General features: G+C 42.1%; 1 protein-coding gene across 1 annotated transcript in view; it reads right to left on the bottom strand.

Annotated features, from left to right (window-relative positions):
- Positions 1-14,277, bottom strand: part of LOC103466070 (DENN domain-containing protein 5B-like) — an 18,394-nt gene extending 4,117 nt beyond the window's left edge. Inside the window, exons 1-15 of the mRNA XM_008411394.2 lie at positions 13,969-14,277; positions 9,540-9,649; positions 8,260-8,980; positions 7,370-7,557; positions 4,870-5,379; positions 4,547-4,778; positions 3,398-3,548; positions 3,018-3,105; positions 2,819-2,938; positions 2,574-2,726; positions 2,413-2,491; positions 2,251-2,326; positions 2,005-2,133; positions 881-1,002; positions 470-615 (exon numbers count right to left, since the gene is read on the bottom strand). Coding sequence (XP_008409616.1) covers positions 470-615; positions 881-1,002; positions 2,005-2,133; positions 2,251-2,326; positions 2,413-2,491; positions 2,574-2,726; positions 2,819-2,938; positions 3,018-3,105; positions 3,398-3,548; positions 4,547-4,778; positions 4,870-5,379; positions 7,370-7,557; positions 8,260-8,980; positions 9,540-9,649; positions 13,969-14,080 — 2,937 coding nt within the window. The 5' untranslated portion in view covers positions 14,081-14,277. The remainder of the gene's footprint in view (positions 1-469; positions 616-880; positions 1,003-2,004; positions 2,134-2,250; positions 2,327-2,412; positions 2,492-2,573; positions 2,727-2,818; positions 2,939-3,017; positions 3,106-3,397; positions 3,549-4,546; positions 4,779-4,869; positions 5,380-7,369; positions 7,558-8,259; positions 8,981-9,539; positions 9,650-13,968) is intronic.

Below are 14,277 nucleotides of genomic sequence, written 5' to 3'. Positions count from 1 at the left end.
TGCCACTATTTTATTAAATGTTTTAGCATAAACTTATAAGTACCTCCACCCACAAAACAGAGAACAATTATTGTCACTCAACTATGCTACGTTTGCACTCCTACAGTTTTTATTGCCGCTGCTTTTTAAAAAAAAATTATAATGAAAGTTTGCAGATCAAAAGGTTGAGTAGTTACGCAATTATGGAAATAAAGCAGAAGAAAAAAAATCCCCCCAATGACACAGGCTGGAAAATCAAGAAAAAAAATCAGTGAGTTTTAATTTTTAAGGAACATTTCATGGGTGAAAAGTAAAAATCTTAACCCTCTGTAGCCACAGAAACGGTGTCACAAAACAACAAGAGTACTCAGACGTCTGCTGCTCCCCTATTAAAATATTTATGAAACATTTCATTTGAACTTCTGTCCTTACAGGCAGTGAACACATTTTGATTTTCTGGGCTGTTTTGAGGACGGGGGTGAGAACAAACCTGGAAAAAGATTTCCTGTGCATTCTTTGGGATCTGTCTAACTCCTGAATCGCCCAGCTCTCCTGACACGCACACCCAGGGGTTAACAGTTGCCATGGCAATGCTCAGCTTCTTCATGGGAATTATAACAACGCGGTACGGAATGCCTAAGGAAGAATAAAATAAAAAAAAGACACAAAATACAATTTATATGCTCCTCAATAAATCTTTACAACATTGAAACAAATTCAAAAGTGTCGTCTTTGACGTCTCAAAAGGACGCTGGCTGAAAGGCACAGCAGTAAAGCCAGATGGGTGGAGATGGACGTTGTAAAGCTCAACCCAGAGCTCAGGACTGGACTCTTTCTGTGACCTTCAGTGTAACAGGAGTGGCAGTAAATTCTGCTGCATTTCAGGTTTAACGGGGCTTACTGATCGAGGTGAAGGTGCGGGTAAAGCAGAGGTAGTCCACAGTGTTGAGGGAGAGCAGGTGGTACAGGAACTGTTCTCGCTCTTCCTCACAGAGCAGGAATGCATGAGGCTTATACAGCTGCCTGTCAGGGGAGCATAAAAATAAAAACTCAGACAAGATGCAGGGAAAGTAAATGAGATTAATGGTAAAAGTGTAAGGACACAGCAGACAGCTCAGTTTTTGGCTCGTGGTTAATACCGGAAATAAAAGAAACAAATCCAACAGGGCCAAAACGGCAGGTTTTCTTTAGGCCAAGTTCACAACTTAAAAGGTTTCTAACAAACTGAAAAAATGTGTTTAATTAAACTTGGTTGAAACATTGCAGAATGCTGAACCTCTTCCAGAGAAAAAGTACTAAATAAACCGACTGTAATACTGTACATTAACACTGGTTGAGTACCAGCTTGTTATGAACCTTTTATTCAGAAGGTCTGAGATGTTTGTTGCTTCTTATGTAATTTTGTTTTATTGCCATTAGACTCCCAACAACAAACTTTTCTATTAAAATTTGATAAACATAGCAAATTTCACTCAAGAAAATGTTTTGTTTTGGACACTTTCCATATTTCTAAGACTTGAAACTAATTTAAAGTTTTAATTTAACTACAAATGAAAAAGTGTTGATAGAATGAAGCTGCAAAACTTTATATAATTTTCATCATTTTCAAAGCACCACGTAGACTTTGTGGCCCTATGTTGTCGTAAAGGTTTCAGATCCCTGACTTAGTGCTTGCTAGCAGATTTAAAGGTTCTTGTTAAACTATCATGACTATAAACTAAATGCAAAAAATTACATTACATGACTTGCTACAACGTTCCTATTATATGACAAGTGAAATTATCGTATCTTATCCTCTCCGTCTTCACCGCAACATTAAATTCTGTGTGTAATTTGTTAGAAACAATTAATCAATTAGGTAGGTGTTCATAATCCCACAGGTCATTATTACAGCCATTTTGGATCAGCTTGGTTTATTTTTTAATGTGCTTCTTAACAAAAAAGCATCAAAAACACTTGTTCTATAACTGTTGAACTGATCTGGATCGTTTCATGTCAGGTTAATAAATATCAGTAAACTGAGACCTGAGCAGCTCCTGGTGCGTCAGCAGCTCTTTCAGATGTTGGGACAGCATTTTCTTCTCCAGAGCCAGATGGATCCAAGCTCTGGCCTGTCCTACCTCAGACATATCGTCTCTCATGGTTTGGATAAACCTGAGAAATAAAAATAATAATAATAATAATAATTAAAAAAAAACAAATGTATGAATGAAACATCTGAACAAGTTCCAGGATTTCCTTTTCATAATGAGACATTTCTGTTTTTAATACCTCATGTCCTGAATTAGCGACCCTCTCAGGAGCAAAGGGCCGTCGTCAGACAGCCTCTGGTCCAAGCTGTTAGATCCTGAACAAAAACCCAGAAAACCTCTTAATCAAATACTTGCACACACACATAAAGAAGGAACAACAGTGATATTGTGCTTCTCCAACCTGGTACATCAGCAGGTGCCTCCATCTTCTCCTGAGTAGCCTGGTAGTGCAGCAGATGGGACCAGATTGCCGACTTTCCCTGCTCATCACAAACACATCATTCTCCGTCAGAGCTCAGTGAGACGCATCATGCTTGAGGTCTCGCAGATTTTACTTCTCACCTGTTTGATCTGCAGGCCGTGGCCCCAGGTCCTCTCCAGCAGATCACACAAACCGTGGATGAGAGTGTTTTCCTGAAGGCCGGTGATGTTGGCTTCACCCTGACCCAGCTCCACACACTCTTTCCCCATCCTCTCCTTCAGCATCCGCTTAGTCTGAAAAGCACAAAAAAAATAGGAATAAACTCTCCGATGTGTTGTTTTAAAATGATCGGCCTCCATCCAATTCAGAGAATGAGAGCGCTCACCTTCAGACGACACTCGCTCAAGAGCCCATCGACAAACTCTCTGTGAGTCTGAGAGACGGCTTGAGGCGACGGGTCGAGGAGTTTTGACTGTCTGAAGGCTCTCCTTGTGAATGCGTGTTTCTGTGGAGCAAAGAAAATGACCTTGTAGGTAAACGATGCAGCTTTTGAGGCCTGCATGCGTAGCTGTGTGTGTCAGTACCTGTTTAGGTTCACCGTCGGATCCAGAGTGATCAGAAGCACTCCTTCTGGGTTCGGTCCTGCGTGAAGCTGTGATGCGACTGGAATACCTGGAGAACACAGAAAGTAATAAGATCCACTGCTTAGAATGGATAAATCTGTATACATTTTTATTTAGACCATGTTTGTCTAAGCATACAATAGTGATATGTTTCTATGTAGCTAATGGAGAATCAAACTGATGATTTCCCAGCTCTTCTACACCTGTTTTCGATTGTTTTTAGAACTAAGCTTCTTTTTAGCAAATTTTCCATGTTAAAATTTGATACGTTTCCAGTGTCTCATTACTTTTTAAAAAATTTTTTAAGCCCAACCGACTGCCAGAAATAACCAAAGGCTCACTTATGTGTGTTGTGTGCCTGTGCAAGCACGTCGGCCTGCAGTCTGGGGAAATATCCCGGGTGATGCCGGCCCTGCCCGATCCTCATGTCCAGCAGGTGGGGGTGTATGGCCGTGTGGTCCGTCTTCAGCAGCCTGCGCTCGATGGCCTGAGCTGCAAGAACAAAAAGATGCAAAACAGCATCAGCACTTACTGTTCCAAGGAACCACAGGGGGAAAAAAACAACAAACAAACTCGCACTACGTTCAAAACCAAACAAGCAAAAAAAATGTCTGATATGGGAATGAATACAATGCAGTTCGTGCAGTAAAGCTGAAACAAGTTGGAGCATGATGTAGTTGATGCAGGTTCTGCAGGGGAAACAAACCAAACAAAAGAAAAACACTGCTCTGCCTATGAAAAAAATCTAAATGCCACTAAGACAATATCAGGAAAAGTGAGAGAATCACTCACTTAAAATGTATTTTTGACAAATACAAGAAAAAAAAAGGCTACGACACTCCTCTTTGCTCCTGTTGCTCCATCAATATATCCCACTAATATTTATAGGTGGACTGATAAAAACTGGACATTAGGCTCTTTAACTTCTGTTATCACATCAAAATATAAAGGATTCACACCTCTTTCAGTCACTTTGGAAAGAAGGTCTTCGATGTATTTTGGAGGATTTTAAGTGACAGACCCATGAAAATAATGCTGTTTGTTCTACAAATAAAAATCTGATAAGTGTGGCGTGTGTTTGTATTTAGGCTTTTAGAGTGGCCTAATCAAAGTTTAAACCAAAAGTCAATTGAGAATGTGTTGTAAGGGTTGGCAAAAGGATGTTCACAGATGACGTCTATCAAATCTGACAGACTTTGAGCTTGTTTACTCTCTAAATGCACAAAGCTAATAGCAACAAGACTGATCGCTGCAATTTGAGCAAAAAGCGATTCAACAAAGCAGTGATTCTGGAAGCTTTCATGTTTTCATTCTCAAAAAAACAAAACAAAATCATGTTTCATTTTCTTTACCTTTATTATAATGCATTTCTTTGAGTTGATCTTTTACTTAAACAATTTACACCCCCATACGTTACAGGGGTATTAATTATGTAAGAACGGTTATTTTAAGAGAATAATCCATTTAATCACCTCATTCCCTCACAGTACCTGACTCAAAGAGCGTGGAGCATTTCCTGTAAGGCCGGTTCCGGGACTCCTCGTCGCTGATGTCGTAAAGTCGCTCTCGCTCCATGCGACTGTCAAACAGCTGCTGCAGCGGCTCCCTGTCCACCCAGCGGGAGACAACCTTCCCATCAACAAAGGAGGAAAACATGGAGGTCTCCAGGAATCGGGACAAGAAGTGCAAGTGGGCCGCTGGCTGAACTGAGAGGAACGAACCCTAAAACAACAACGAAGGCAACTAGATTTTAGCGAGTAAATGAGACGTAAGCATCAGATTCAGCAATGCTGTCAGGAATCTGCAGAAGTACCTTGTCAAAGCTGCAGGTGCCATCTCTATTGTTCAACCACGAGTCCAAATCCATGGCGCTGTTGACAATAAAGTCCTCATACCTGCCAAAAATGGCAGAGAAACGAACAGCGAACACCTCCCTCAGCTGAATATTTAATTTTGCAGCCTTCAGCTCTTCCTCCTCCTCCTCAAACACATGTCCCAACGTCTTTCCTCCCTCTGAAACTTTTCCTCCTCCGCATCTCCTCGCCAGAGCCTGGAGCCGCTCCAGCGCCGCCAGCTCTTCTCCTCCGAGGTTCCCGTTCCTCCGGTCCTCCATCAGGTCCTCCAGCACTAGGCTGCTCAGGCGTGGCGACGCCGATGTGGAGCCTGCGGTGGTGGTCGTCGTCACTCCTCCCCGTGGAGGGAGCCCGAAACTTAGCAGCACCTCACTCAGTTCCTGTATGAGCTCGGTCTGATCTGGGAACAGGGGCAGGTCCTCCGGCGCTTCCACACAGTGGCTGTCAATGTCCACAAAACACAGATTGGCCTGGGGAACAAGAAAGACACAAGCAGAGTGCCTCAGCCAGCATAATAGGGTTAACCAGTCAGATTTACATCATGTAGATAAAGTGGCTGAGCTCCAATTAGGCTGCAAGATGAAGAAATGTCATTAATTCATTCTTGCTACAGAGATTGAATCATTTGAGGGATTATCTCCGCAACAGGAGACAGTGTGGAAAAATATGTCTGTCAGCCTCTAACAATAAGGAACTTGTGCGATAAAATTTTGAAATCTGCTGAGCGCACATTTCCTAAAGAGTAGGAAAAGACAGGCGGGGATTTAAAATACTGCCTCTGTAAGCAGCAGTCAGCAGCAATGCAACCTTCAGCAGTGACCTGAAGCCAACGGTTAAACCCTGAGGGATGCAGGGAGATGCACTGAAGAGTCGCACTCAACTCTCTGCAGCATCATCCTCCCAGCCTTCACTTCAATATGTGAGCAACAAACAGAGAAACACGTTTTCCCTGTTTGTTGGCCCTACACTTTAAGCTCAAAACACCCAAACTTGTATGATTCATGATATTAAAAAAGAAAAAAACTGGACAGCCTCTCATTTGCATGAATTATTCAGTAAAGCCCATTATTACGGATTTGCCAGGCTCTTCATTTCTGCTTTCATCCCCCGGAGCCGTCTTACTGCGGCCTCCTTTCTGGGCCAGAGCGACTTCAAAAAGGATTCAGCGAGACATTCATGCAGCATAAAGCGATCTCGGATGCAGGCGAGGATGTGAATTGAGGACAGCTCCGGGGGATTGTGAAGAGCCAATCACAGGCGCGGAGAGGGGGGGGGTGTTGCTGCTGCATGGAGCAAATATCTGATCTGGAAAAGGCTGTGAGAAAGTCTCATTTTAAACATTTAGAGATTCTTAGGAGTATATATGAACCCTGAAATTGTGGCTAGTTTACACATCCGCTGATTCTCAAGCCACACAATTAAAATGCATTTAAGGTATTTCAAATTTTTTCACACATTTTCACTTTAAATCATAAAGATAAATGTTTTTTATTGTAATTTTTGTGTAGTAAAGACTGACACAAAGGAAAGTAATGCATTATTTTAAATTTTTATTACTGATCAATATCTGAAAAGGACATCTTGTATTACCGTTTAGCCACATTTAATCTGATACACTTAAAACCATTTAAGCATTAGGATGATCTAGTCAAAGTAAATCCAATAAGAAATAGCTAATTGCTGTTTGCAGACATTCTCCGTCCAATCTGAGCTTGAACAAGAAAAAGTAAATATGCTGATTTGGTGGCAGCAACATGCTGCGGTGACGTTTTTCTTCAGGCAGCAGGGTTTTCCTCAGTGCATTATAAGCCTGGCAGGCCTCCAGGCTTTACTTGTGCCCCCACCAGGCTTAGCATTGTTAATTGATCTTAGGTTTTTTTTTATTATTGCCTTTTTTAATTCTTTATAGTTGGTGTTCAGGTATTAATCTTCCTGTCTTATAAAAATGCACAACTATCAAGTAATATTTTCAAATTCCCTGTAAACTTTAAACATTTTTTAACTCAAAAACATAGCAGCCAGCTGGATGACTGGCCTAGTGCCTCAAGCACTGACAGACAGAGATGGAAGTAAACCTGCTAGAGGAAACAAAGACTTGAGATTGGGGAGTAGTTTCACCTTCAAAGAGGAGAAGGATGATAAACGTTCAGTCAGAAATACAAAGCATATTCATGAGTTAGAATGGCCTAGTCAAAGCTCAGGCCAAAATCACACTGATAACCTGTGAAAAGACATGAAAAATACCATTATCTTCCATGWAATTTGACAGAGTTTGAGATATTTTGCAAACAGAAAAACAGAAAAAAATGTAAGTCTCTAGATGTACTTACACCAGAAAACCTGTTCCGGGGCACTTTGTGTTAGTCTCTCATGTAAAATTCCAATAAAATACTCAGAAATTAGGGTTTATAAAGTCCCAAAGGGTGAAAAAGTTGAACAGGTTTGCAGCTTCCTTTTTACCTCATGTGGAAGGTGAAGCGAGGATCGCTGAGCTCCGTTTCTGTGCTGGATGCCCATCAGGAAAGGCACTGGAGCATCAAGGAGGTGATGCAGGGGAGTAGAGATGATGGGCAGGTAGATGTGCTGCCACTGGAATGGGAACAGCAAAGTGGTGATGCCCTCCGCTACCATCATCAAACGCTGGTAGTCTGAGGAGCAGAAAGACAAAATCTGTTAGCATAGCGTAGTCCACTTTATTAACCCATAAAAGAGAAAATATTGAAGCATTTCAAGCAACACTTCAGATAAGAAATATAATTAAATCTTCTCATTAAATGCCTGAGGGTCGGTCAGATGTCAGCGACGCCCTCGTCGCTTTTTAAAATCAAATTCTCATCAAATGTAGCGTTCAGTTAGCTTCATAAACATAATGCTGCTTTTACGCTTTAGACCAAGTATTGTAAATAATGGAGTGGGGTTCTGCTGACAAGTTATGAACAGCCGGTATCTTACCTTATGTAACTGTGACCGTTTATTAATGAATACTGTAAAACTAAGTTTTTTCTGCTAAGACAACTTCAGTTCTATTTCATTAAAATAATGCATATCTGCCTTGTGATCCCATGGTGTATGAAAGTTTGTGGCTTTCACTCAATAACATTTCAGCATTGCCTCTTTTTTACATCTGGCAGTCTAGTTGTATGGAACCTGAGCTCCAGCTACGTCCAGATGTCTGATATTTCAAAGTAACAGATAAAAACAAATACTTAGATATTCAGTGTTAGCTTGCAACTTTCTGATAGGTATAAATAAAATCGCTGAAGACAAGGAGATAAATTCACCTGTTCTGGGTTTTATTTTTTCCAATATTATAAAAAAAAAAACTACAGCAAACTGAATTTTTCATTTACCTTTTGAGTACAACAGGACTTGTGTTTCCAGCAGAGCACAGGTAAGTAGTTTAACCATATTGTCCACACCCAGCAGAGAGAAAGCCTCTCCCAGAGGATAATCTCCCAGGGGAAGCTCCCCAGGCCCTGGCCGCTGGCACACGATGGGCCCCTGCACCCCGTGGAACCTCAGGGAGCGTCCGGGTGGAGGCAGGGGCACCTCGTACAGGATGTTGTAGACGTAGCTCTCCAGAGGGAGAGGCGGAGCCGTCTGGGAAGTCACAGCCTGGTGAAGCTGAGCCAGAAACTGTTGTGAAGCATGCAAGAACGGGAGCGGCGTGATGAGGCAGAGGGCTTTGGACACGTACAGGGTGTCGCGCGCTGCGTCGAAGGAGCCTATGCAGCCCAGGCAGCCAGAAACTCCAGACGTCAAAGACTCTGCGTCCGACTCCTCCAAGCTGCTGGCGAGAGAGTCCATGCTGGAGGCGGAGGGCGTGGAAGCGGAGGAGGACGTGGAGGAAGAAGGCGAGGAGGCTGACGAAGAGGAGTGGTGCTCCACATGGTGCATCTGATAGAGAGTCTGCATGGCGGTGATAATCTGAGGACTCGTCACCTCCTCGTAGAAGGTGTGAACGAAGCCGTAGGAGCGCGTCCCGTCGTCAGAGGTGACGGTGAAGGAGTGGAACTGCGGGTCGAGGCTGTCCACCTGCGTGCGGAAGGACAGGCCTCTGGGCAGGCAGAGCTGGAAGCAAAGTAGCAGCAGAGTTAGAAAAAAGCTTAAAGTTAAAACCGAAATCTGAGTGTAATACTGAACCTGAAACTTTTTACTGGCTCACATTGAACAGGACGTTTTTTAAGTTACGTTGCAGAAACATTTATTGATTTCACTTTATTGCAGCCCTACAAGTCTTGATAACCTTTTGTGGTTCATAAGATTCATCCTAAAACACACCCAAGATGTTATCTTACTTATAGTTTTATTTCACAGACCGTTTTCTGTCATTATCTACATTTAAAAGTTAGCAGTTATTTTAGCTGTTTTGTTTTTAAATTCTTAACGTGGTGTTTTTTGGGTTACAGGTTTTCAGGTTTTATTTTTTGGAGACAACTGAGAAAGGTTGTTCATTTTACTGAAGAAGGGAACCTAATATTTCACGAGCGTACATGAAACTTTGATTATGACACCCAACCAAACATTACATCCAAGCAGTCCTCTTAGATTGCAGTGTTGCTAACATTGACATTGTGATGACGACAGCAATTTGCCTCCACTGTGCAGGCAAACGCATCCAACATCTCACCATGTTGACAGCGTCCTTGTTGAAGGGGTTCCTGTCTGTGTTCTCCGGGTAATGCACCAGAACCTTTGACTTGAAGGACCGCCGGATGGGGCTTTGCTCGAAGCTCTCACCTGACAGACGGAGGGAAAAGGCGGAAGGCTGTTTTTATAACAGTGCAAGAAAAATGTCTGGCCTTGATTTGTGCTGAATCAGAAAAGAAAACAGGACAGATTGGAGCATGACAGAACTCAGACAGGACACCCTTTTCTGGTGCAGAAAGGACACAAAATTTAATTCTTGTTGACAGCAAGGACAATGCTGCTGTGAATATAGAGGAAGGTCTTCAGTAAAGGTTACGTAACTCATTAACATGAAGATAGACAGACAGATGGGGGAAAAGGATGCAACACTGTTCCTCCTCTATGACCTGCAGCTGAAATTTCTGTGCTTTCTCAGAGTGACGCTTGTGCATAACCAGAATATTTTATATATTCATACACACACGCTTGGCTGAAAAGAGGTAATACAGTAGATTTATGCTGGTCAGAGTGAATAATAAACCAAAATACTTCCATTTTCCTTCCACTTTCCAGTGGTATATTTTTATTTTTAAAAGTGCCTATCATAAAAACATCAGCCTGTTTAATTACATAATTGAGGTGCAAGAAGCACTTCAGCTTTTAATGGCAACGTAACATCCTCCTGTCTGCTGTGAGGTGTGACGCACTCGCTTCAGCATTCAGAAACATCCACCTCACCTGCCTACAAAATGACGCACAGCAACCTGAGACAGGAAACTGCAGCATGGAGCAAAAAAAAAAAAAAAGAAAGAAAGAAAAAAGAGCACCGCTTCACGTTCGACTGAGTCAGTCTGTTAAGTGGGAGGTAACAATGATAAAACGGGGGGGAGTCTGGGTTGTTTACGTACGGTACCGAACGGAGCGGGAGCTCGGCTCAGAGAAAGACACCGTGTTTCCATGGCATCCATTTCCGCTCCGGCTTCGAAGACAGCCAATAAAAAAATTAATAAAATATAAAGAAGCTTTTTGCGCTCGTCATCAGTTACGTCACCTTTAGCTGGCGCGGTTACGACCCATTATAGTCCTGATGCACATTCTCACGGAGGAGGTGGCACAGGCGACGTAAGGAACACGTTGATGTGTTTGACTGTTTCAGAGCACAGGGAGGAGGAAGGAGGTTTGTTTTAGTGTTTCAGTGAAGGAGTAAATATCTGTTTCTGTCGGGCTGTAATCACCAGCTCTCACACAAACACAGAGTGTCTTACAAAACTGTTTTTCACCCCTTTTCCACATTTTGTGCCATTACAATTACAATTTGTATTTAGATTTCAGTGTGATGAATCAACAGAATGTAATTATTAATTGGAAATGGATTAAACAAAAAGATTAAACAGGGTTTGTCGGCTTTATTTTTTGACAAAATACTTGTTGTGAAAAACTGTAAATATGACCAAAACGGGTTTTTTTTATTTTCTTTTTCTCTCCATCATCAACAACAGATTTGAGGAGTAAAATTAAAATTCTCTCAGCTGAGCTGCGGATCTCTGCAGCTCCTCCAGAGTCACCTTTGATCTTTTCTTAGATTAACCACCAGAAAACTGTTCAAGATTTTATTCAGGGGCATCAGAGTAAAGAGGCAGTAATTTTTTATATATTTCTATTTGAAAAACTCTATAAAACCCATATATTCCTTTATTTATTAGGTTACTCACTAATTATGTCAATCTACGTCACAATTCCAATAAAAATACTTAATGTGCTATTTTATTGTAACAAAGACGATATGTTTTTACGTGTAACAATATATTTTCACTACGCCTCAGTTTTGTTTTTGTACGGAATAATTGTGGGCATAACACAGAATGATAAAATCTTACATAATATGAAGTGAAACATTTAAAAAAGGAAGATTAAAATGACAAAAAGCACTGAATGAATTACATATTTATCTCTCCAGCAAATAGCAAAACAGATATATTTTGGAGTTTTCTTTTTGCTTTTTTTTTTTTTAAGAGATTAGCCCCACGTCTCAGAATATATTTAACTCAAGCTGGGTTTTCTGCACACCAGCATCAGATCTATTATTAGACAAATGGTGGCATCTGTCTGCAGTCAGCTTTACATTTTAAAGCAGCTCCACTGGGCCAGGGAGATCTCACCCTGCTGCACTGATGTCATCCCTCCCCCCTCTGCGACCGCCACCGGGCCGAAGCCTCGGCCGTTCAGCATTCCAACAGGCAGCGTCATGTGAAATTTGATTAGGCTGCAGAAAACACAGAGGCATCTATTGAGGAGCTAACAAGAGCAGATTGTCTCTTGGTGGGCTTTCACTAATTACACCAACGCACAAAAGGAGATACAGTATTACCTCATTCTGGCTTGGACAAGACAGGTGAGCACGGTTTTTAAGCGTTGGGTCTCTAGATTATGCGTGTAAAGGGACAAAAACAGACAGACAGAAATCCCTTGAAAGGAGCAGAGCCCCCCGGCCTGCAGGCGGTTACATAAGCAGATTGGGGGAGCTCAGATGTACAACCAACTGGGATGGTCACTCACAGCAGGGGGGCAGGCCGACGGGTTAGTCAGAGCTTGGAGAAATCTGCAGCAGAGCTGTGCATTATTAAAATGTTGAGCATTAAAATTAAATATACATTTTAGTTTGTATTTGGGCTCCACTGTAGTTGACAAATACTAACGATTCGTCCAGTTATTTTGTCCCTGTGATTTTCACAATGTGGGGAACACAAATTGTTTGGTTTATATGGAATACTGGGAATGATTACTATTTTTATTAGTCTGACAAGACTATACTAGCTTTAAAAAACATATTAGGTTAATAATTAGTCTACTGGTGGTGCCCTGTTGTTTTTCCTCCTCAGTTGCCCGTGGTAATGCCCCCACTTCCTGCCTTTGCGTTAGGCAGCATTTATCAAGAATTTCACCAACAGGCTGGTTTAGATTATATTTCTCTGACAGATTCCAGCCAATGTTAATAATAAATCTTCCATCTGCACTATGGAGTACGACAGACCAATCCAATTGACTCTAAACTTCTCTTGGTGTAATTGTTGGACAATATGGGTTGCATATCTGTTGTTAGGATAAACTCAGTCATATGTACCATTAAGAACTAATCACTTAGAAGACTACAAGTGTGTCTTGCAGAAAGATAAAACCCAAGATGAGTTAATTTGTAGCTTTTAAACTCAAAGCAGAAGTTGGCTTCTTTCTGTGTGATTGGTCACTCTTTACTGTGTTCTTATCTACATTCAGTAACAATTCTCAGATTTTGGATACTGTGCTGCTGTACGATGAGACACTTGTGGAAAGAAATGACACATGAACTTGAACGTGACATTCGAAAGAATACAAACAGAAACATTGGAAAGAATGAACATGTTGCTTTTTAATGCTGATAGCAACAGTGATCCAAATGATAAGGATTTTCCATAATTGAGAACCAGCTTGTGTTACATTAACGACTTGGCACCAAAACTGTCATGTCATAGCCACCTTCTCCCCCTGAGGAGTTGCTCTAAATGAGTCTAACAGAGAGAAGGAGAGGAGGACGGGGTGTGACTATTGTCTGCTGCTCTAGGACTACAATCTGGAAATGACGTTTGGCTTGTTTAACACACTCGGTTCTGTTTCTTTACAAAGCCTTCAGGACGCAGGGAGAACATCAGCAACCAGAACAAAATCAGAACATGTCCCCCACTGCTTCTGCCAACCAACCACTTCCTTTCCCATCGTAATCTGGCCACGACCAATTTGGCTTAGATGATACAATTCCAGGTTCGTGTCAGATAGATGCAAAGAAGCCACAACATGGATTATTATCCACTCAGAACAGAACGATCCGGACGGTTTCGCTCATCCTGCCTGAACCCTGAACCTCCTGGCCTCGATTCTCCAGCTGTGTTCCAGCTTTAATGTGCCGGACAGGATGTTGTTGTTTGTCTGTTCTCTACTGTTCCTGAATCAGGTGTGTAACTGGGTGACTTGCAGAAAAACTGAGACATATTCTGGACTCCTCTAACGCGCCGCTGTTTTGGAAATATGATGAAAATATGAGGAGAACTGCGCCTTGTTTTCCTCGAGCAGGGTCAGACAAAAGGACATGAATAAAAAACAGGAATGAACTGACACTGTAAATCCATGCAGACTATCTGACTACTTCAGATCCACTAGAGTTTCTGATTTCTAAGACATTTTGAAACATGCAGGGATATTTTAAAAAGCACTTTATGAGAGGGATCCTGAGTATTTGTTACATAAACATTGCCATATTTCCTTCGCAAAATAGGGCACCCACACATAAAACCCTCAACTCTCCAGACAGACAAACACATTTTAAGCCCAAAAGAGCCTTACTGAAAATGGCATCTTATTTATGTAATCACGTTTTAAATGAAATCTGGCGTATTTACCCGCTCCATCGTCCGGCTCCAGGCCCGTCTCAGTGTCCACTCCACACACGACAAAATAGTGGGCGAAGCGGCAAGAAGCCGACCCGCCCGTGGCAGCTGCAGTCCGGTTCATGTCGACGCGTTGATGGGGTGACAGCTGCGGGTTTCTCTTCTTCTACTTGTGCCTAACGCTGCGGGTTTTCATAGTGGACCGGGCTCATAATCCGAAATGTCTCCCCGCTGTGAACTCTGAGATTCGCTCTCTGACTGTGATGGAGTCCGGATGATCCAGCGATGGTCATCACGTTTGTTCACAGAAAGAGGAGGAGG

This window comes from Poecilia reticulata, linkage group LG6, assembly GCF_000633615.1.
Source record: "Poecilia reticulata strain Guanapo linkage group LG6, Guppy_female_1.0+MT, whole genome shotgun sequence".
In the NCBI taxonomy this organism is placed as follows: domain Eukaryota; kingdom Metazoa; phylum Chordata; class Actinopteri; order Cyprinodontiformes; family Poeciliidae; genus Poecilia; species Poecilia reticulata.
The sequence above is the reverse complement of the archived record's forward strand: the minus strand, read 5'-3'. Positions and strand labels throughout refer to the sequence as shown.